General features: G+C 58.2%; 2 protein-coding genes across 2 annotated transcripts; one reads left to right on the top strand and one right to left on the bottom strand.

Annotated features, from left to right (window-relative positions):
- The first annotated feature begins 220 nt into the window (after positions 1-220).
- Positions 221-6526, top strand: RELA (RELA proto-oncogene, NF-kB subunit). The gene is made up of 6 exons (XM_017894000.1): positions 221-488; positions 1335-1439; positions 1656-1868; positions 3895-3975; positions 4068-4142; positions 5133-6526. The coding sequence occupies exons 3-6, from the start codon at positions 1799-1801 to the stop codon at positions 5753-5755; spliced, it is 849 nt and encodes a 282-aa protein (XP_017749489.1). The 5' UTR covers positions 221-488; positions 1335-1439; positions 1656-1798; the 3' UTR covers positions 5756-6526.
- A 2655-nt stretch (positions 6527-9181) lies between these two features.
- Positions 9182-22137, bottom strand: SIPA1 (signal-induced proliferation-associated 1). The gene is made up of 17 exons (XM_017892249.1): positions 22050-22137; positions 18624-19393; positions 17868-17995; positions 17606-17782; positions 15130-15304; positions 14302-14405; positions 13883-14040; positions 13228-13805; positions 12661-12809; positions 12488-12570; positions 10614-10832; positions 10422-10533; positions 10229-10337; positions 10043-10144; positions 9902-9956; positions 9615-9693; positions 9182-9523 (listed from the first exon to the last, which is right to left on the bottom strand). Exons 2-17 carry the CDS (start codon positions 19300-19302, stop codon positions 9377-9379), a joined length of 3054 nt encoding a protein of 1017 aa, XP_017747738.1. The 5' UTR covers positions 19303-19393; positions 22050-22137; the 3' UTR covers positions 9182-9376.
- Positions 22138-22368: the final 231 nt, after the last annotated feature.

Raw genomic sequence — 22368 nt, 5'->3', positions numbered from 1 at the left:
CCGGATCTCAGCTCACTGCAAGCTCCACCTCCCGGGTTCATGCCATTCTCCTGCCTCAGCCTCCCGAGTAGCTGGGACTACAGGCGCCCGCCACCTCGCCCGGCTAGTTTTTTGTATTTTTAGTAGAGACGGGGTTTCACTGTGTTAGCCAGGATGGTCTTGATCTCCTGACCTCGTGATCCGCCCGTCTCGGCCTCCCAAAGTGCTGGGATTACAGGCTTGAGCCACCGCGCCCGGCTAGGACTTGTGTTTTACACACTCGCCAGCGGCCCTCCCAGAGCAGAGCTCCCTGCCCCGACTGGTCGCACCCATATCCCCACTTCCCCTGCTCTCCTGATCACCTGTTTTCTTGCCAGTTCCTATCGAAGAACAGCGTGGGGACTACGACCTGAATGCTGTGCGGCTCTGCTTCCAGGTGACAGTGCGGGATCCATCAGGCAGGCCCCTCTGCCTGCCACCTGTCCTTTCTCATCCCATCTTTGACAACCGTGAGTAGCGAGGGAGACACAGGAAGGGGAGAGGGTGGGCCTGGATAGGAGGAAGGGGGTTGGGGTGAGTGTGGCCTGCAAGAGGTGCTCTGGCTTCATCAATCCTCTTGTGTATTCGTCTTCACTTCTGTGCCCAGCTCTTTGTTGGCTGGGGAGAGAAGGCAAAGAAGACCCAGAGCTGTCCTTGAGGTGTGGCTCCGGCGGCAGGGAGTCTAGCAGGGAGTCTGATGGGAAATGGGCATTTTCAGTATCGTGTGATGAGAAGGTGTTGTGCCCACAACTGCAATAATGACTCTAGGAAATGAACTCCCAGGAACAAGATAGTGTTCGAGAATGATGCTTCAGTGATGGAAGCCCGCAGATGAATTGGGCTGACTGATCAGCTGCAGTCTTTAATTAAGTAACCAGCAGGATGAATGGAAATAAAATGACTCTGGAACCCCAAAGATGGGAAACCAGGATAAACTGGGGGTCAGGAGGGAAGGGCTCATTGCCACGGTGGGTACAGACTGACCTTAAAGATTGCTTTGGTCAGGTGGAGAAACAGTGTGATCATCAGATTGGCGCTCACTGGACTATAAGCTCCGTGAGAGCAGAGAGGTTTAGGTTTTGTATGTGGTTGTATTCTCCTTGCTTAGATCAGTGTTGAGCGCCCAGTAGGCAAATACTTGCTGAATCGGTTGGGGTGAGGAGCTAATAAGAAGGTCTGACTTTGGCTGCAAAGGTGTAGGTGGCAAGCTCTGGGCAACCTTGACTCGGGGCTGGGCAGGGAAGTTGCATCTCCTGCAGGCCACCCCAGGGACCTCTGGTGGCTCAGGTCCTCCTTCCTTGTTCTCACTGCTTCAGGTGCCCCCAACACTGCCGAACTCAAGATCTGCCGAGTGAACCGAAACTCTGGCAGCTGCCTCGGTGGGGATGAGATCTTCCTACTGTGTGACAAGGTGCAGAAAGGTATACATCAGGAGGCAGGGGTGGGCTCTTGGGAGCAAGGGGTGAAGCTGAGCAGAGACGGGGCGTGTCAGGTAACTGGCTTTGGATAATTCCTCCTATGCCTCAGGGGCCTCAGGTGGGCCGCAGGGTGATATTAGAAGACACGCATCAGAAGTTGAGGGGGAGACCGTGGAGGGTTAGACACACTGACCCACACTGCCACCCCATCTTCTGCAGAGGACATTGAGGTGTATTTCACGGGACCAGGCTGGGAGGCCCGAGGCTCCTTTTCGCAAGCTGATGTGCACCGACAAGTGGCCATTGTGTTCCGGACCCCTCCCTACGCAGACCCCAGCCTGCAGGCTCCTGTGCGTGTCTCCATGCAGCTGCGGCGGCCTTCCGACCGGGAGCTTAGTGAGCCCATGGAATTCCAGTACCTGCCAGATACAGGTACACAGCTGGGGCGGCGGCATCGGGGCAGCTGGGCTCTGCCGTGAGAGAGAGGCCGAGACTGCGTGTCGGGGGCTGTAGTTGAGGGCCAGAAGCTGGAGTCAGAGCTTGGGATTTATATGGTGATTGGAATCCATTTCTTGCCTCATTTAATAATAAGGATACCTCAGACGTTGAGCTAGTACTACACATCTGCCCCATTCCAAGCATTTCACTGGATTACCTGATTTTAATCTCTTGACGCTTTTGAAGCAGGAGATAGTGTCTGACTTGCCTGGGTTCACGTGGCTAGTAAGTAGCAGAGTCAGCATTGGAACCCAGGCCATCTGGCTTCAAGGTCCTTTTGCCACACTGGTTGTCTTGTCACTACCATAGAGCTCAGTCACATTTTGCTCAAGGTTTGAATGTCTACTTGGTACCAGGGCCTGTGCCAGGTATTGTGAATACAAAAAATGAGTAAGACATGCTCCCGGCCCTCAGAATCTCAGTCACTTGAGGAAGACAAATGTGCAAAACAGATCCTTAAGTCACAGAATGACATGTGAAACAGAGGTGTGTGTGGTGCAGCACGGGGGCACCGTGGCCTCCGAGGAGCTGGAGACAGCTGCATGGAGACGGTGGCATTGAAGCTGGAGAAAGACACGGAAGTGTGTTCTCTAGGCAGGTGGCCCAGCACCTGGAAGGGACGGGGTGTTGGCAACTGCACGGCCTGTTTGGGGGCATCTTCGTGGTTTGAGCTGATGTTGGGCAGTGAACAGGCTCAGAGAGAGGAGGGCCTGGTTAAGCTGAACGCCTCTAAGCAGAGAAGTGACAGGAGCAGATTTGGAAGTTGACTCAGGAGGCCACGTGTAGAAGATCAGAGACGGACAGACTCAAAGTGGGGAGGCCATTCTGGAAGATGTTGCTGTGGTCCAGGAAGAGAAGATGCGGCACAAACCTTGTAGAAAGAACAGCAAAGCAAGACCACGCCCCCGCCACCGTCCTCAGTTACCCTTCAGGCTGCAGCCGTTTTGCGTCTTACAGACCAAGCTCAGTCTCACCTCAGGACCTGTGTCTAGCTGTTGCCTCTGCTTGGAATGCCTCGCCCAAGGTTTTAATGCAGGTGGCTTAGGCCAGTCCTTCTCTGACCTCTAAATTAGTCCTTCCCTCTAAATTTAGACTGCCCTGACCTCACTTCCGGTATTGTTCCATCACCGTATCTTCCCTGGACCACTGTCACTTGAGATTTTCTGGTTTGTATATATGGTTGTGTCTGTCTCACTTTTTCACTAGGATGCCAACTTTTTGGGAGCAGACACCTTGTGTGCTTATGGCCACATCCCCAGTGTCTAGAAGGGAGGCTGGCACATAGTAGGTGCTTGATAAATATGTGTCAAGTTAGTGGTGGGGAGTGAGAGAAAAGAAGGTAATCATTCTAAGGTTTCTAGCTTTGGTGACAGGGCAGATGGCAGATGGATGATCAGGAAATACAGGAGAAAGAATCCAGTTTTTGAGGGATGATGAGGTTGTCTTTGAATTAATGGAATTGAGGTGCTTTGGAGCTACTAAAGTACCATTGTAATTAGAAAGACAGTTCTGAAAGCTCCGACTAAAATATGAAACCATTACAGATGAGAATAAGAGTCTCTGCTGAAGTCTTAAGGCAGTTGTGCCCCAGCTGTCCCAGAGTGGCAAGAAATTCTCACTGCCCTGGGTGGATCCTGACAGTGAGCCAGGACGTGAGCAGTGCAGGAAGGCGTGAGCTGGAGGCTGGGGCCTCCCAGGGCTCCTCTTTCCCCAGAGCGTGGCCCCTGTACTCGGCCTCACCATGTGGCCGTAGAGGGGCAGATTCAGCCAACAGAGGCCTCCAAAAGCTGTGGGATTCTCAGAACTGCTGGGTGTCACACATCCCTTCTCACTGGCAGCGGAGGTTGGGAGAACGGGTCTTGGGAAAGCCTGGCTCCTCGCTTTCCTCCTGAGGGTCCTTTGAGAGCATTGGGGGCCCACCTGAGGAGAGCAAGTCCCACTTCTCCCCTTACTTTCCCAGACGATCGTCACCGGATTGAGGAGAAACGCAAAAGGACATATGAGACCTTCAAGAGCATCATGAAGAAGAGTCCTTTCAGCGGTGAGATGGGGACCGGGAAGGACAGAGAGAAAGGCAGCAGGTAGGGAGGGGACACCCTGGGGCTGAGAACTGACCCAGCCCTTGCCCTACAGGACCCACTGACCCCCGGCCTCCACCTCGGCGCATTGCTGTGCCTTCCCGCAGCTCAGCTTCTGTTCCCAAGCCAGGTAAGGATTTCCTTTTGTCCTACTGGAACGACAGGTTCAGCTCTGTTCAGCTGAGGAGCAGTGGAGATGCAGACTCTTGGGCCCCATTACACACCTACTGAATCAGAGCCTTTGAAAGGATGGCACAGGAACCAGCAACTTCTAGGATGCTAATGCACGCTGAAGCCTGGGAACCACTGTGCCAGTTAAATCCTGTATTGGGTATCTTGGGATTCAGAAGTTAAAAATGCAGAATCGGCCGGGCACGGTGGCTTATGCCTGTAATCCCAGCAATTTGGGAGGCCGAGACGGGCAGATCACGAGGTCAGGAGATCGAGACCATCCTGGCTAACACGGTGAAACCCCGTCTCTACTAAAAATACAAAAAATTCGCTGGGCGTGGTGGCGGGCGCCAGTAGTCCCAGCTACTCGGGATGCTGAGGCAGGAGAATGGCGTGAACCTGGGAGGCGGAGCTTGCAGTGAGCCAAGATCGCACCACTGCACTCCAGCCTGGGCGACAGAGCGAGACTCCGTCTCAAAAAAAAAAAAAAATGCAGAATCTCTGCTTTCGTCTCTCGCTTGAATTAGGGGGAACAAAAATCACTTCTGAATTAGCAAGATGTATGTGCCGGTGCGAGGCCCAAAAACTGACAAGCTGTCCACTTGAGGCCGCTACTCACTTGGTGCTCCATGGGCTCATTGCCTCTCAGGACTTAGTTTTTCAGCTGTAAACCGAAGAGTCCAGCTTGTCTCTCAAAGTGTCCCTTCCTCTAAAAGGCTGGGAGAGTTTTGTGGGCTTGAGTAGTTAGGGAGGACTCCAACATGGAGTCCAGCTGGAACTGGACTCTACAGGCTGGGTCAGATGGGGTAAGAGGAAGGAGATAGGGTGTTGGCAGTGACTTCCTAGAGAGGGACTGAGCCCAGGCGCCATCAAGAGGGGCTGGGGTAAGAGGACGGGGTGGATCTCTAGGGCTTTCTCTGACCCCTGCCTGTCTGTCTCTCTCCTCCAGCACCCCAGCCCTATCCCTTTACGTCACCCCTGAGCACCATCAACTATGATGAGTTTCCCACCATGGTGTTTCCTTCTGGGCAGATAAGGCAGGCCTCAGCCTTGGCCTCGGCCCCTCCCCAAGTACTGCCCCAGGCTCCAGCCCCTGCCCCTGCTCCAGCCATGGTATCAGCTCTGGCCCAGGCCCCAGCCCCTGTCCCAGTCCTAGCCCCAGGCCCTCCTCAGGCTATGGTCCCACCTGCCCCCAAGCCCACCCAGGCTGGGGAAGGAACGCTGTCAGAGGCCCTGCTGCAGCTGCAGTTTGATGATGAAGACCTGGGGGCCTTGCTTGGCAACAGCACAGACCCAACCGTGTTCACAGACCTGGCATCAGTCGACAACTCCGAGTTTCAGCAGCTGCTGAACCAGGGCGTACCTGTAGCCCCCCACACAACTGAGCCCATGTTGATGGAGTACCCTGAGGCTATAACTCGCCTAGTGACAGGGGCCCAGAGGCCCCCTGACCCAGCTCCTGCTCCACTGGGAGCCCCGGGGCTCCCCAACGGCCTCCTTTCAGGAGATGAAGACTTCTCCTCCATTGTGGACATGGACTTCTCAGCCCTGCTGAGTCAGATCAGCTCCTAAGGGGTGATGCCTGCCCTCCCCAGAGCACAGGGTTGCAGGGGATTGAAACCCTCCCAAAGCACTTACGGATTCTGGTGGGGTGTGTTCCAGCTGCCCCCAACTTTGGTGATGTCTTCCTTGGAGGGGGAAGGCATATTTTATTCTTTTATTGGCAATATCTGTATCTCTCTCTCTCTCTTTGGAGGTGCTTAAGCAGAAGCATTAACTTCTCTGGAAAGGGGGAAGCTGGGGAAACTCAAACTCTTCCCCTATCCTGATGGTCAGCTCCCTTCTCTGTAGGGAACTCTGGGGTCCCCCCTCCCCATCCTGCAGCTTCTAGTACTCTCCTAGAGAGAGGAGCAGGCTAGAGGTAAGGCCTTTGAGTCCACACAGCCTTATTATCAAGTGTCTTCCATCATGGATTCATTACACCTTAACGCCCCAGGTACCAGCCCCTCTATGGCACTGGCATGGTCCCTGTGCCTAACACCAGCGTTTGAGGGGCTGGCCTTCGTGCCCTACAGAGGTCTCTGCCAGCTCTTTCCTTGCTCAACTGTGGCTGAAGGAAACCAGTGGAACAGCGCCGGCGCTCTCAAGGATCCTGAGGGGGTTTGGTCTGGGACTTCCCTGCTCTCCCTCTTCTCAAGTGCCTTAATTGAGGGCAAGTTGTTAAGAGTCGGGGAGAGCAGGCTGGCAGCTCTCCAGTCAGGAGGCATAGTTTTCACCGAAGAATCAAAGCACTTGGACTCTCGCTCTTTCTACTCTGAATTAATAAATCTGTTGCCAAGCTGGCTAGAGATTCGCTTTTTTCAGCAGACACTGAGCACACACTTTGCTAGTCACATCAGGCCGGACATTGGTGGTAGAGAGCTGGGTGAATGCGTGCACTGTCCTCTGAGAACCTGCAGTCTGAGAATGCCCTTGGAAACCCCGAGTTACTGTCCAGTGGATGAAAACGGGCAACTAAGGCAGGAGTCCTAACACACCAAGAGCCTAGTAGGGCCCACTGACTGGGGATTGAGCAGTTTCAGGAGTCTTCCAAGAGGCCCTATTTGCTCCAGGTCTTAGATCAGCTGAGAGTGGATCTCGCAGAGGGACTAGCCAGCGTCAGAGGTAAGAGAAACGGTGTTCGAAAGATTTGATGGGGCCAGGAAATTTGGACTTAATTCCTTGGGTGGCCCAGGGAGTGTGTGCTTCTCTTGGGGAATGTGCAGTGCCAGGTAAAGATCTACCCTGCCCCACCGATGCTTTGATACAATGTTCTGGGAGGAACGGTGAAATCTTCAATCCACAGCCTCAGGAAGCCAAAACAAAGGCCCAGCCGCAGCCCACAGGGCTACAGCTGGACGTACTTCCGCTTTGCCCCAGCGCAAGCTGAGCAAATAGCGCTGGCCGGCTTGGTCCCCGTTCTCGAGTGCGCAGGCGCACAAGGAGCCCTCAGCGACCGGAGGCCGAGTCCTGCATCTGGGGGAAATCCCCGCCGAAACCGATGGCGTTTCCTCTGGGCTTCGCACTGTTGCGGGAGTACAATAGCAGGGGAAAAGGAGTTATCGTCAGCGGGACGCGTCCCAAAACTCAGCGAGTCTCCTAGGAACACAAAAGGCCCTGGGTGCAGGCTCCGATGGCCAGCGTCTGCGAAACTGCTGGCCGAATGCATGGAGGAAGTGGAGCTTGCCCCGGGGCTCTGGCTCGCTGGGGACGGCCAGGGGCGGGGCCTGGAGCGAGGGCGGGCCTCGGCGGAACGCCTACGCGAGGGGCGGAGCCCGGGCTCGCGGTGGCCCGGTCAGGACCCGGGCGAAGCTGCGGGGTAGTCTCTGGGAGGCGGGGCCGGGAAGGAAACGGGCGGGGTGAGAAGGCTCCTAAGCTGAGGAAGCCGACTGCTGAGCTGCGCAGGGACCCCGACCGGAGGTCCCCGAGCCGAGGCCCAGAGGGAAACCAGGGAGCCCAGGCCATGCAGCCCAGGCTGCGCCTCCCTCGCCTTGGCTTTCTCGGTCCCGCTTCCTCCCGTTACCCACGGAAGACCTCTCCTGGTCCTTCTCTCATTCCTGAATGATCCCATCATGCTCATGGCTCACCAGCTCCAAGTCCTCGTGTCCAGCCCAGACCTCTCTCCTCTGCGCGCCAGCCCCTGGACATCTCCACTCTGACGTCCTCGGGCCTCTCAAACACCCTGTTCCAAATGACCTCAGCCATCCCCAGTCTGCCTCTCCTTTTCCCTGTGTCAGCCCTGGCCCTGCCACCTTCCAGGGGCTCCAGCCGGAAACCTGGCCACTACTGTAGATGCCACAACTCTTCCCTTAGTAACTTGCATCCAGTCTTTCCACGAGGTCCTGGAAAATCTGCCCACTTCTCCCCACTGTCACTGCTATCACTGAGTTTAAGTCACCACTATACCTCCCACTGGACTGTGGCTACAGCTGCCTCCTTGCAGCCAAAGAGCTCTGACATCCAGATCTCACCCCATCAATCTCCCTTCGAACATCAACCACATGACCAGATCCTAGTTTTCTGCAGACACACCCTCAGTGACCAGAGCCTTCCACACTAGTCCACAACCAGGAAAAACTGGCAGTCTTGGGAACTGCTAATCCACGATCCCTAGTGCACCTTCACAACCCTTTCTGATACGGCTTCTTTGACCGTGGATTCCTGTGTGTGCCTTGGCTCTAGTCCAACAGGCCCCAGCCAGACTGGTCCTACCAGGATACCTCTGACGTCTCTGCCTGGTGAACTCCTACCCAACCTTCAAAACTCAGCCCTCATTACCTCCTCCATGAAGCCTTCCTGATCCTCAGATGCTGTGTTTCTCAGAGCCTAGCTCATCCTGCCAGCACCTAAGTTAACAGACCCAGGGCCTAGGTCTCACCATGGAGCTTCAGCCAGCCTAGGAAGGGACTGGAATAGGCATCAGATGCTGGGCAAGTCTGCCCTGTCTAGGTCTCAGGTCCAGAAAACAAAGGATTTAGACAAAGTACAAGTCTGGACTTGATGATGCCACTTAGAGGACCATAGGCTGGTGAGGAGAGAAGCGGGTCAAGGGCCCATTTCCTCCAGGACATGGAAACAGTCCCAGTCAACTGAGGCGGAGATGCCACCGCCTCTGGAATTGGGCCCTGCAAGAAGTGGCCAGGTGGGTGGAGAGAGGACGAGGCCTGGGGGCTCAGTGGCTTCAGAGAGAAGAATGAGGCCTGCACCGAGGTGCAGGGCCTTGTGATGCATGGCCAGGGTAGGTGTGGGCTGTGACCACCTGCTTCCCCGCAGAACCAAATAAACGTTATGGGAGAGAAGCCAAGCAGTGGCCTGACCTCAGGGACCCCTCAGTGAGTGCCAGCCCATCTCTGAGCCAGTGTTCCCAGGGCCTGTCCTGACTGCCCCAAGGAGTTTGGCTGGGGCCTCTGGAGGCAAAACCCCTTGCCCTGCCCTATCTTGGACACATATTCAGACGCAGACAGCAGTGGCTTCTTTACTCCCTGAAGTCCTCTTTTCTCCACAGAATATTTACAAACAGGGAAGGGGTGGAGGCCACCCAATAAGGGGCTGCGGAGGGGGCAGTGCTAAGACGCGCCTCTGCGCAGGGAGAGTTCCTGAGAAGGGCCCAGTGTGACCACGGTGCTCTCAGGGGCCCAGGTGGTCCCAGGTGGCTCAGGCCAGGTCAGCGGTGGGAGAGCCCAGCTGCTTGGAGGCCAGGAGCAGGCGTGTGGCTGCGCTCTCAGACTCTGCCTGCAGCCGTCGGTTGTTATGTCTCAGGCTCCGCACCTCCTCCTCCAGGGCTGCCCTGTCCGCCTTCTCCTGGGGTGGCGGGGGAAGACAAGAGTCAGAGCCGCCAGCCCCTTTCCTGGGGCAACCCTGTGACTCCCCCCAAGCCCAGCCCACCCCTCACCTTCTGCAGGTCCTCCTGCAGCTTCCTGAGCATGGACTCCAAGTGAGAGACCTTCTCTGAGAGGTTCCCAGGCTCTGGCCTGAGGACATGGGGGTCAAGACTCAGCAGGACCAAGGCAGGGCGCAGCGCACCAGCTGACTCTCAGCCCCACCTAAAGAGAGGGGCCCCGCCGGTCTTCTAGGCATATGTGGCAGCAGAGCCGGGACAGAGCTCCACCCCAGCGGACAGGCATGAAGTGGGGGGTCACGTGGGCAGGTAAAGTGGCTGTGGGGAGTTGGGGAGCTTACTCAGCATCAGACTTTGGAGTTCCCTTAGGGTCTCCGCTCTCTGGGATAGGCTGTCCTGTGGGGACAGAGGGATCAGGTGGGCACGTCAGAAAGGGGGCAAGAGCACTGCCCAGGCTTACTGCAGCACCCTGGTGGCCTCACCCTCTCGGGACAGCGACTCCAGAATGGTGTTGCAAGTGGAGGCGATCTCCGAGATGGCCTGCCACTCATCCTCCAGGGTCCCACTGCCTGCCTCCGACATGACTGTGGGCACAAGGAGCAGGCTGAGCTGGGGAAGCCCAGAAGCACCCCCCAACCCCTCCCCTGCTCTCCTGGGTCCAGACTCACTCCTGCTGATGGAGTTCCGCAGAGACAAGGTACGTGGCAGAAAGGAGGCCCTCAGCTCTGGAGCCGGGTTGCCCTTGTCCTCAGAGCCACTGGGACTGCCCGTCCCGTCCTGTGCGACAGAAGTGGATACAGATTCAGTGATGCCCACTGTCACCACTGTGCCACTGGGCTCCAGAGCCTGGTTTCTGCTCACCTGGGTCAGGGGTGCCTCACTGTCAGCACTGGGTACTGATGGCTTGGCCGTGGTGGCCAGGAGGAGGTCCGGGGTGGTGTTGGGCAGGACTGGGGCCTCATCTGACAGGGAACTGGGGAGAGCAGGGGTGGCTCAGAAAGGGAAGCCGCTTTCCCAGAGGCCTGGAGGAGAGGGAAGGCCAAGAATGTGCACCTGCGTGGTGACAACGAGTTCTGGCTGTGCAGGAACTCGGTCCTCTCCTCAGCCAGATCCCCAGGCGCTGGAGGACTGCCACCATCTTGCAGGCACAGGTGCAGCAGCTGTTTTGTGGTGGGCAACAGGGTCACCCCCTGGACCTCATCCTGCACAGGCTCTGGGGCCCCCCGCCGGCTGGGCTCCTGCAGGGACAGCATGTACAGCTCCGAAAAACTCCTGTGGAGGGAGACAGGGTCAGGCAGGACTTCCCCAGTCCCCAGCGTCCTGCATCACCAGCCCCACCCCCAGCCCGGCTCACTACCAGGAGCAGGAGAGCTCCCCAGCTTCCAGACAACAGTGAAAATGACTGCCTGGTTACTGGCCATTTTCCAGACTATGGTTCAAATTCCAGTGCTGCCCCTGTATATCCCAAGCAAATCACTCTGAACATCAATTTCTCCATCTGTGAAATGGGGATAACAGTACCAACCTCCCTAGTGTGCTGTGAGGGTTTAAATAAGATGTTTAAATTGCTTAAATCCCAGAAGTACTGTCTGTAGCCAAATCCAACCTGTGCCTTTTCCTTTTCTTTTCTAAAGCAGATGTGCCAGCTGCTGTACTGCAAGCTAAGCATGGATAGCATGGATTTTACCTTTTTTTTTTTTTTTGAGACGGAGTTTTGCTTTTGTTGCCCAGGCTGGAGTGCAGTGGCGTGATCACAGCTCACTGCAACCTCCTCCGCCTCCTGGGTTCAAGTGATTCTCCTGCCTCAGCCTCCCAAGTAGCTGGGATTACAGGCGTCTGCCATCATGCCTGGCTAATTTTTGTATTTTTAGTAGAGACGGGTTTCACCATGTTGGCCAGGCTGGTCTCAAACTCCTGACCTCAGGTGATCCACTTGCCTCAGCCTCCCAAAGTGCTGGGATTACAGGTGTGAGCCACCACGCCCAGTCCAGATTTTACATTTTTAACTAGTGGAAAAATCAAAATAATATTTCATGATAAGTGAAAATCATATAAAATCCGAATTTCAGTGTCTGTAAAGTTTTAGCGAGATACAGGCACATTTATTTATTCATTTACCTACAACGACAGAGTAGCTGCGGCAGAGACCAGATGGTCCAGAAAGCCTAAAATATTTATTATTTGGCCATTTACAGAAAATGTTTGCCTACCCCGGCTTAGCACAGGAAGTTATCAATAGTGTGTAATGTGTGTGGTGGTGGCAGGCGGGCAGGTGTCAACACTTTAAAAAAAAAAAGAAAAAAAAACAGATAGTTGGGGCTATTTGATCTTTTAAGCAGTGGGAGCAACGCGCTTAACGGGTCCCATTCCACATATGAAGAAAGAGGTTCAGGGCGCGGTGGCTCACGCCTTTAATCCCAGAACTTTGGGAGGGCGAGGCGGGTGGAGCACCTGACTGAGGTCAGGAGTTCGAGACCAGCCTGGCCAACATGGTGAAACCCCGTCTCTACTACAAGTACAAAAAATTAGCCGGCCGTGGTGGTGCGTGCCTGTAATCCCAGCTACAAGACAGGCTGAGGCAGGGGAACTGCTTGAATCCGGGAGGCGGAGATTGCAATAAGCCAAGATCACGCCATTGCACTCCAGCTTGGGCAACAAGAGTGAAACTTCGTCTCAAAAAAAAAAGAAAATTAAGAGAGAGGAGCGAGACAGAGGAGAGAGAAGAGAGGGGAGAGAGAGAGAGAGAAGAAGGAAGGAGAGAGAGAGAGAGAGAAAGGTTCAGACGGGCTAAGAGACCGGAGACTCTTTCTAAAAGGAAAGGTATCCACACGGGGTTCCTGAAACTGCTGATGGCGACCCGGGAGGCACAGACTGCGCGGTGGCCAAGTGCCGGCCCTCCCACCTCCCCGCGTCCCCGGCACCCTGACCTGCGGGGCCGGCCGCTCTCGTCGGGGGGCAGGACGGTGACGCAGACCTTGGGCGCCGAGCGCAGCTGGGCCAGCCCGGTCTCCTTGGGCCGACGACATTCGGCAGCTGTTCTGGCCCGCACCTCGCCAGCGCGCCGCGCCCCCGGCGCAGCAACCCGCGGTCCTCAGCGAACGTGAAGCGCGTCCACGTGCATGTACTGAAAGCCCTCGGCGTTCCACATCTCGCAGACCTTCAGGCGGATTCTTGACCGTCGCGGGCAAGCCCCGCAGACGATCAAAGCAAGAGATGTCTCAGTCAGACCGCGGCTCACCAGCTGAGTGTCTGTGTGGGCAGGTACGAAGGGAGACAGAGGCTGCCGGCGGTGGGCCTCCTCAAGCCCCGTCCCCCGTGGGACTCTTCGTCCCAGGCCCACTACGGAACGATTCCACAGCACCCCGAGGGTCGTAGTGCCACCGCCGAGGGATGAGGACCAGAAGTCGCTTTACCGAGGGCACCCAGTTTCCGGACCCTGCCCAAGCCCAGGGCTGGCTCTGCCTCCCCAACTTCCCTTCGCAGAGTGGTGGGACAAAGGCGGAGGAGGGATCACAAAGCAGCCTCCGCCCCGCCAGCGCGCGAGGTGCCCAGTTTTCCGCTCAGGCTACACCTGCCAGGCGCGCCACCCCTCGCCACGGGCTTGGCCGGTGGGACCGTCGAAGCGCAGCGTGATCCCTCCCCCGGGCCTGATGTGGTAGCAAGTCACGTTGCTGCTCTGGAGAAGGTCCAGGTTCCAGCCGTCTGCGTATCCAGGCGCAATTTGACACTAGCTCTAGCGGCCGTCCGCCGGCGCACCAGCACCAGAGCCTCGGCCGAGATGTCCAGCAGGACAGGGCAACCTCGGCGCTTCGGGTTCCGCTCGCCTGAGCCCCCGCGCGCGCGTGCACTTCGCTGTCCTTTCTCTGTACCTCAGTCTTTTCTGCACCTCCCATCCCGACGGACGCAGCTCGCACACCCCACACCAGTGAGCCTGCTGCCTGCAGCTCGGCGCCCGGGCCCCGAGGGGCTGCCCGGCGCCTCCCACCTAGGGAAGGCAGGCCGAAGCGTGAAGCCGAGTCCAGCGACGTAGTGGTCACTTCGTTGGTGGCCAGGTCTTGCAGGTACTGCTGGCGGGTGCGTGTGGCCATGGCGTGGAACTGGCGTGCGTGGCCGGCCGCCTGCTCGCCATTCAGCGCCTTGGCCAGCAGGAAGGCGCGGAAGTCGGCGTTGGCGGCGAAGGGGCCTCCGCCAGCAGGCAGAGCTGGCCCGAAGGCTGGGGTGTCCTGGGTGCGACTCACGGCCACCCTGCGGGGAGAGAGGTGGAAGTGAGGGGTAGCAGGACGCCATGCCCACGGGAGACCTGGGACCACACTGGTGCCCACCTGTAGGAGGTGTGCGGTGTGCAGGGCGCATGTGCCCGAACCACTAGGAACACGTGTTGGAAGTGTGAGCGGATGGTGGCGGGGCAGAAGGGCTTGCTGCCAGGCTCCTGGAACACGATGGTCACAATGTCGTTGCCAATGTGACGCTTCCGCAGGAGCTGGGGGTTGGATAGTTGGGGCTCGTGATGAGGCCTTCCGTGCCCCAAACCCCTCCTTATTCAAGCAGGAGAAAGCCAAGACACCAATGGCTCCCCCACTGCCTCTGGTGAAGACCTAGGGTGTTTGTCTTTGTGAAGGGGCCACCAGAGGAGCGGGTTGTTGGGGCCAACAGAGCTCCAGCCAAAGCTCAAATGTCCTGGACCATGCAGGGCCCTCCATGGTTCCCGGAAGCCCCACCCCCACGCTGGTCCCCCTCACACCTGCTGCTGGTTGTTGGGGGTGTAAGGCAGCATCGTGGACACATGGAACATGATCTCGTGGTCCTGGTACGTGGTGTAGAGGGAGTGTGTGCCTGTGGAATCCGCTGTGGCCAGGGAGTTAGGGATACAGAAGGAGAAAACAAGGGGAATCTGAGTGACTTGAACTTGCCATTCCTGTCTGCACACAGGAGCCTCTGTGCCCCAAACAGCAAGTGGACAACCAGTCATGCCACCAGCCAATGCCCAGCCAGTGAGATCCAAGGGCCTCATCCCTAGGTGCCCCTCCTCCCCTCCCTCGACAGGCTCCAGCCCCATGCCAGAGTGAAGGGGGGTCAGGATGGGAGCGTTGAAATAGAATGAAGACAGAAATGAGAAGGGGTCTCAGAGAGAGGCCAGGGTCAGGTGTCCTAGGAGAACAGGTGTCACTCCAGGCCCAAGCATGTGTGGCATGCTGGGAAAGTGAAAGGCAGGCACGGGGTGCTCAGTACAACACCTCCCAGGGGTCCTGGGGCCCCTTCCACCAGGGAGGCAGGGGCACCTCTCTTCCATGAGGCTGAGCTGCTGGAATGTGTTTGGTGGAGGGGTAGTGCCTCCAAACCACTTTAGCCCTAGCTCAGGCAGTAGGGTACTTGGGCCTTGAGGGACAGTCCCAGCCCCTCCTCTCAGCCCATAGCTTGACCCTTATAGCCCTGACTCAGATCCTCAGCTCACACAAAGAACTCTCCAGCCCCCAGCCCCAGGATTGTATGGACAAAGGAGTGACAAGGCAATTCGTGCTCACCCCCTCAGCACAGATCTGCTCCCACCCCTCCTGCCCCTGGGCCTCACTTTTGGTGTCTAGTTGGGCCCGGTAACTCTCAAAGCCTTTGAGCCGCACGACATCGCCCAGCAAGGTGAGAAACTGCATGAAGGCTGGTCCCGCCTCCTGGTTGTTGTACATCTCCTCCTCCGAGCCCTGGCCCGCCCGGCAGTATAGGATGCCCACCTTGCGCTGGAAACTCAGCTGTGGGTAGGAGACAGAAGGCATAGGCTTCAGTCCCCCACAGCCCCACCCCACCAGCTCTTAGGGAATGGATGTGACGCTGGCCTGGGGGCTGAGCACCAGCCCTCTCTGAGCCACTTGTGTCCTTGCCTGTCAGGTGAGTACAGTCTGTTGTGCTCCTCGTGCTTGGGAGGGCACAGGTAGGAAGGGATGGGAGGAGGCTGGTTCCCATGTGGCAGTAGAGAAGGTGACTCACAGAAAGAACCCTTCCAATAAACATACACATTATCATCCTCCTTATCTCAAGGCTGGACTGTCCTCTCCACCCCTGAATCCAAAGCACCCCCACCCCAGCCCCTTCAGGCCTTGAGCCAGGCACCACCTCTGCCCCCCATGCTCTCGTTTCTGTGCCCTCTGTTCCTGGCTCTTCCCTCTGCGGATAACTGGATAACTGTGCCCAGCTCAAGGTGCTCTGAGCTCCTCCAAACAGCACAGGCTCCCCTCCAGCAGTCACCTCCCTTTTCTACAACTAAACTTGTCTGCACTCACAGTCCCCACTTCCATTTCATTCCTCCAACCCCCTGCACCTCCCACTCCCCATATGGACCGCAGATGTGGCCTCATCCTGGCACCCTCCCGGCCACAGTTGGCACTGAGGATAGCTGGAAACTCACCTTGCCTAGGGCCCCAGGGACCCCGTCCTCTTCTGCCTGGGCCTCTTCTCCACCCATGCTCCTCCCACTCCCTGGCTGCAGCAGGCATGACACCCCCATCTCTGCCTCCCACTCAGACCAGCCTACCAAACCCCAGGCCCTTTTCTCCAGCTGCCTAATGTCTTACCTTGCTGTGACTCCTCCACCCTGCTCCTCCTCCTTAAAGCACCACTCCTGGGGGCCAAGAAGCTGGGGAATCCTAGCACTTCACCTCTTCCAGTCAGCCACATGACTACCCAGTCCCTCTTGGGTCGCCTCCTCTTCACCTCCATTATCGATGCCACTGTGTCCAGCCTGGGCAACTGCAACAGCCTTCAGCCTGGCCTCCCCGCCCCATACAGTCTAGTCCCCATGCTGCAGCCAGAGAGTTGCCCCTCTCAGATCTGCACTGGATCCCTCCATGGCTCCCCAGTGCCCATGGTAACAAATGCAAGCTTCTCCCCAGCCCCTCCCCACAATCCCGACCCCAGCCACGCGGAACTGACTGCCTACTGTGCCATGCTCTCATTCTCCAAGCCTTTGCACAAGTTACTCCTTCGGACTGGAAAACACCTGCTTATCCAGGCTGGAGCAAAGTTCTCCCTCCTGGAAAACCCTGGCCAAAGAAGGGCTCTCAGCACTACCCTTGTGGCCCATGGAGCCCTCAACATTCCCCTTTCGGTGTTATCCTGCTCCTGTATTTCAGCAGTTCTCTCTGGGTCTCCTTCTCCCACCCAGCTGTGAGCTACTCAAGCAAAGCACCTGGTCTAGACCTGTCCCCAGCATCCAGTCTGAGGCCTGGCACCAAGAAGGTCTAAGAAATGTTTGTTGAATGACTGATGGGTTGAATGACACAGAGGAGACTCAGCCAATAGGCAGCTTTCAGCATGGAGTGGGGGATGGAAGGAGCCGCTCCAGGAAGCTGGAGCACCACATGTGAGAGGAAACCCAGCAGGAGCTGTGGGGGAAATTGGCCAGGAATGATGCGGGAACTGCAGGACCGGTGGGGTGAGTCAGACCAGGGCATCTAGGGCTGTAAAGATCTTTTTAAAATGCAGACTCTGGGCTGAGTGCAGTGGCTCACGCCTGTAATCCCAGCACTTTGGGAGGCGGAGGGGGGCAGATCACAAGGTCAGGAGTTCGAAACCAGTGTGGCCAACATGGTAAAACCCTGTCTCTACTGCAAATACAAAACTTAGCTGGGCATGGTGGTGCGCACCTGTAATCCCAGCTACTCGGGAGGCTGAGGCAGGAGAATCGCTTGAACCCGGGAGGTGGAGGTTGCAGTGAGCTGAGATTGCGCCATTGCACTCCAGCCTGGGTGACAGAGCGAGACTCCATCTCTAAATAAATACATACATAAATAAAGAGCAGACTCTGATTCAGATGGTCTGGGCTGGGGCCCCAGAATCTGCATTTCTAGATGATGTGGATACTGCTGGTCTACAGAGCTCACTTTGAGAAGCAAGGTTCCAGATGGCCTCTGATACTTTCTCTCTGAAAAGCTAGCTCTCCTGGGGTCACCACCCAGCCCAGGATCAGGGTCAAGGCTAGGGGTTTGGGAGCTGGGCAGGCTGGGTTCAGACTGGGGCCAGTTAAACGGCTGGGGGCTCCGCGGCCGGTCACTCACCACTTGCTCATCCAGTGTGAGCAGCGTCCGTGGTACCTTGGGTGAAGCTGAGCCCAGGCGCAGGCAGCTGGGGCTCAGCTGCGGCGCCACATGCTCCAGAAGTTTCCTTGGGGACAGACCCCGTGGGGGCCCCGGCGGCAACGCGTCCTCCGAGATGGTGCCACGGAGGGTCCGGAGCTGAGGAAGGGGTGTAGGGGAACTCAGGATGCATACAGGGTGTCGGGGAGGCAACCCACGTCCTGATCCCGCGATCCCGGCCCACCTGCGTGGTCCGCACGATGACGCGGTAGCTGTGCAGGGTGCCCCCTCCGCTGCCCTCCTTCTCCTCCCGCCGCAGGCTCACTGCCACCGGGCCCAGCGACTCGTCCATCCCGAAGAAGTTCTGATGTTCTGGGGGACCGCGCCGAAGAAAATGATTGGTTCCGCCCGCTGGCAGCCCCGCCCCCGCTCGACCACGCGCATCACTAAGCTCCGCCCTACGCTTCATCTCACCACCAAATGCTGACCCTAGACTAAGTCCCGCCCCTCTGTAGCCCCGAGCTCAACATCTTGATCTCAATCCTGATCCAGAGGTGGACCCGGACCCAGACCCAGACCTAGATCCACGCGGCCAGCTCCCAGGCCTAAATCCTGCCTTGGCCCCGCCCACCACGCCCCCATTCTGTCTTCTGTGTCCTGGAGCCCTCTCTGCAGTGCAGGTGAGAACAAGGTTCACGGATGCAGGGCTTTGGGGCCTGAGTTTTCACCCCACAGAAATGCCCATAGGGAATCTCTCCCCAGGCTGAACCAGATGGAGGCAGAAGGACCAGCCCTGGCTGGGGGTGAGGGGCCGGGGATTAGCCTTAAGAAGGTCGTTGAAAGTGGGTCCAGAAGGACCCCAGCTCAGCTCTTGAGCCCTCCCAGGGCCAGGGACTTTACAGAAAATGGACAGTTCATGAGCCCTACTGTGTGCACTGCAGGTGACAGGGACCTCTTCTTCAGCACCCCTTCTCCCCTCCCTGGAACTGCCTTTCCTCACCTTTGCCATAGAAGTACTTGCGGTAGTAGCCAGCACCCAGGTCTGCGTGCTCCAGGCTGTAGGCCGAGGTTCGGTTCTGTGGCTCCTCCAGGATGGACACGGCCGCGTTGGGCAGTGCAGGGGGCACAGGTGGGGATGCTGGTCCACCCAGGCCTAGCTCACCCTCACCCCCGAGCTCACACACAAAGCCAGGTGCCCCATGCAGCAGGTCCGAGCTGGCAGCCTGGTCCTCCGCTGAAGCCAGGGTCCCAGAGCTGGCCTCTGAGTGGCTCCCCGTCCCCTGAGACCTTGGAGCCCAATCAAAGAGCAGGCTTTGCACGTCATAGTGGGCAAACCATCGAGGCTCAAGCACTGGCGGGAAGGCAGGCTCTGGTTCCTCGGCTGGCAGCCCCAGCAGTGCCAGCGGGTCAGTGAAGAGCCGGGTGGAAGTGGCTGCAGGGCGGCTGGCCTCTTCGTGGCTGTGGGCACGGGCACGGGGGCTGGCTGGCGTGGGGGGTCTGGCCTCACCTGCATCACTGCCGCTGCGCAGGAGCGGGCCCCGGACTGGCCTCGGATCGAAGGTGTGCGGTGTCAGCGGGGGCCGTGCTGGCTGGCGCAGCTTGCGGGCAAAGAGGTCATCTGTGGACGCAGGGGCCATGCCCCGCCGAGGGCTCCCCACACCGCCAGCCCACATGGGCATGTTCTGTGGGCCTGACTCTCCGGGGGCTGGGCCGCATTGGCGGGCACGGGTGTTTGGTGCCCAGCCGGAGGTTGCGGCAGCAGTTCCTGCCCTGAAGGAGGAGGGGGCTGTTCAGAGGGGCCTGGGCAAAAAACAGGAACCCAGGCCCCCAGCCTGGTCCTCCACCACCCGCGTTGGCTTCCGGCCCCCTCCGAGACCATCAAAGCTGCTTCCGCTTTCCAGGCCACTTCCTTGTCTGCCTAGGGCTGAGGTTTTCAGCCCCCTCCCCGGCTTAGCTGGGCATGGCTAGAGGCTGGGCTGTTGGGTCTTGGCCCTGAGGGTCCTGGAGCCTGGGCAGTCCTGGGGCTTCCAGGGTCCCCCAATTGCCACCCACACACCTTAGCTTTGGCCTGGGCCCAGAGTAAGGGTCCCACCAGGACCTAGCCCAACTGGACAGATGACTTGTATTGGCTGGGACGGGAAACCCAGGGGCCACTGGTGTCTGGGTCCTGCCCACTTAACAAAGGGAGGACGTCCTGTCCCCAGAGACCTTCCTCCCTGCCCCTCCCACTTCCTTCAGGGTCCCTGGAGAGCTGATCACCCAGAGAGGTCTGATCTCAGTGCCCTGGACCTCAAGGCCTCAATACCACAAGGACACATGGGTTCCCAGGGGGGCAACGGCAGGGCAGCAGGAATGGCAAGAGGACTTCCTTCAGCACAGGAAGTAGCCCCAGCTGTGGGCCTAGCCCTCTGCCAGGCCCCCACATCCTGAGGAAGGTGCTGGGGTCACAGCAGCTGTCATGGGACCCCAGTCACCCTGGCCTGAAGGACAGGCCAGCTCACCTTCTTGCAGGCTACTGTGCCCAGGCTTGGGCGCAAGAGGAGTCACAATGACAGGGACCCATAGGGACCTCTGCCTACCTGGTCTCACTGATGCAGACAGGGAGGTCTGAACCCCATGTGACAGATGGTCAAATGAGGTCCAGAGGAGATGCTCTTGCCTGAAGCAATTCCATGTCAGAGCTAGGATTTGAACCTGGGTCTGTTCATCTTCAGGGCCTAAGCAGGGCTGCACCTGCCCACTGCTGTCTGTGTGCGTAGGTGTTGGGAGGTGGGTGTTGGGCTGAGGTTCAAGGTCTCACAGGATGCAAGATTGAGACACCCAAAGCCCCAGGGACCTGCTAAGTGCGGAAATGTGACGCCAGAGGCAGGTGCAAATGTTGGTGGGAGAACTTGAGGGAAGCCACGTCCAGGCAAGACCTGGATGGAGTAGGCAGTGAGGACAGGGAGCTGGGGACCTTCCACTGGGGGTACAGGCATCTAATGGTGGGTCTTCATGCAGCATCCAGCGACATCATGCAGGGCTGGGCCAGTGGAGGAGGGGCTCCACACACCCCTTGCCTGGGGCCTCCAGAACCAAGCAAGGGTCGGCTCCCCAGCCCAGGTGCCTTCTACCTTAATTCTCCTGAATAAACTCCCATGCTGACTTTGAGCTTCTGTTTTCTCATCTCTAAAATGGGGTTAAGTGGCTGGGCGCAGTGGCTCAGGCCTGTAAGCCCAGCACTTTTGGAGGCCAAGGTGGGGGGGATCACCGGAGGTCAGGAGTTCGAGACCAGCCTGGCCAACACAGTGAAACCCTGTCTCTACTAAAAATACAATTAGCTGGCTGTGGTGGTGCGTGCCTGTAGTCCCAGCTACTCGGGAGGCTGAGGCAGGAGAATCGCTTAAACCTGGGAGGCGCAGGTTGCAGTGAGTCGAGACCACACCACTGAACTCCAGCCTGGGCGACAGAGCGATACTCTGTCTCAAAAACAAAACAAAACAAAACAAAACAAAACAAAAACCTGGGGTTAACTATTTCTGTCCCCTCCCAAGGCTGTTGAGAGACTGAGAAGAGTGAGGTGAGTGTCGCTAGCTATCTGTGTGTGTGACGGGTGCAGCCCCTGGCTCCATGAGCCAAGTTCTGGGCACATCCAGCGCTCCGGCCTGGGCTATAGTGTGTGAAGGAGTAGGAGGGCATGAGGGTGGGGGTCTGTGCAAGCCCTGCTCTGTGCGGGCTGAGCTCTGCACGCTTGGAAGTGAGCTCTGTGCATGTGTGCACCCAGCCTGTGGGCTGCCTCTTGCTGTGGCTCAATGCCAGGCTCTGGCGCTGCCTTGAGGGGTGTTCTTGGGCTCTGCCCCCAACCCTGAAGCTTCACACAGGGTCCATTGAGGCCAGGACATTCCTCCGGGTCTGTGTCACTAGGGGTGGGGGGAAAGGGCCGGCCCCGCCCCCACAGATCCGGAAGGCCTGGCTGCCCCAGGAGGAGGAGCTGGCCACTTCCCAGCACATCTGGAGGTCATGACCCCATTTCGGCTGCCGGGGGTGCGACAGATGTTTCCTCCCAGGCCAGGCCAGAGACTGGGGTGGAGGCCGCCTAAGGAGAAAAGGAGCCTCAGAATAAGGGGGAGCCCCGCACACACTTGCAGTGTTGAGGGGGAGGGGGGTCACAGCGCCGCCATCAGGAGTCAGGAGCCGCCGCCTCCACTCACCGGTTTGCTGGCCAGGCTAAGCCGTCACACAGAGGAAGTAGGAACGGCTGGTCAGAGACAGGGGGCTGAACATATTGACTCGGGACTGAACTGGAGCCCGGAGGGAAGTTGGGAGGGTGCTGGTGGCGAATGTGGCGAGGACCCCACTCCCATACACATCACCCGGGCCCACGGCTAGGCCCTCTCCCCTGACGGGCCCGACAGCAGTGCCTCCCGTCCCTCGCTCCCGCCAGTACCTCTGGGGCTCCCGCCCAGCCGCCGCCGCCCGCGCTGGGGTCCCGCTGACGCTCTCCCGCTACAGCTCCCGGCGCCGGCTCCGCCTGGGGGCGGGGCCATGCCGGGGGCGGGGCCGGCCAGGAGCTATCTGCGGCGGGAAGCGCAGCAGCGGGGATTTCAGGCCTGGCGGCGGTCAGCCCCGAGCAGTGCTGATTCTAAGGCTATTTCCTCGGCTAAGAAACCTGTGCCTGCCTTCCAGACCAACCGGGAGGGCTAGCGTCCACTTCTCTGCCAGTATACAGCAGATGCTCAAGAGTCTGCCACTACTTTATGGAGCAC

Source organism: Rhinopithecus bieti, unplaced genomic scaffold, assembly GCF_001698545.2.
Source record: "Rhinopithecus bieti isolate Rb0 unplaced genomic scaffold, ASM169854v2 scaffold_1017, whole genome shotgun sequence".
Classification (NCBI taxonomy): domain Eukaryota; kingdom Metazoa; phylum Chordata; class Mammalia; order Primates; family Cercopithecidae; genus Rhinopithecus; species Rhinopithecus bieti.
This window is presented reverse-complemented; position numbering and strand designations above follow the sequence as displayed.

What these genes read in the sequence shown, in the direction of transcription:
- RELA (XM_017894000.1), top strand. Translation starts at nt 1,799, where the DNA reads ATGCAGCTGCGGCGGCCTTCCGACCGGGAGCTTAGTGAGCCCATGGAA. An exon ending in GAAGAAGAGTCCTTTCAGCG is followed by an intron (nt 3,976 to 4,067) that starts GTGAGATGGGGA and finishes CTTGCCCTACAG; the next exon opens with GACCCACTGACCCCCGGCCT. An exon ending in AGCTTCTGTTCCCAAGCCAG is followed by an intron (nt 4,143 to 5,132) that starts GTAAGGATTTCC and finishes TCTCTCCTCCAG; the next exon opens with CACCCCAGCCCTATCCCTTT.
- SIPA1 (XM_017892249.1), bottom strand. Translation starts at nt 19,302, where the DNA reads ATGCCCATGTGGGCTGGCGGTGTGGGGAGCCCTCGGCGGGGCATGGCC. An exon ending in CAAGTACTTCTATGGCAAAG is followed by an intron (nt 17,996 to 18,623) that starts GTGAGGAAAGGC and finishes GCGGTCCCCCAG; the next exon opens with AACATCAGAACTTCTTCGGG. An exon ending in TCACACTGGATGAGCAAGTG is followed by an intron (nt 15,305 to 17,605) that starts GTGAGTGACCGG and finishes TCCTACCCACAG; the next exon opens with CTGAGTTTCCAGCGCAAGGT.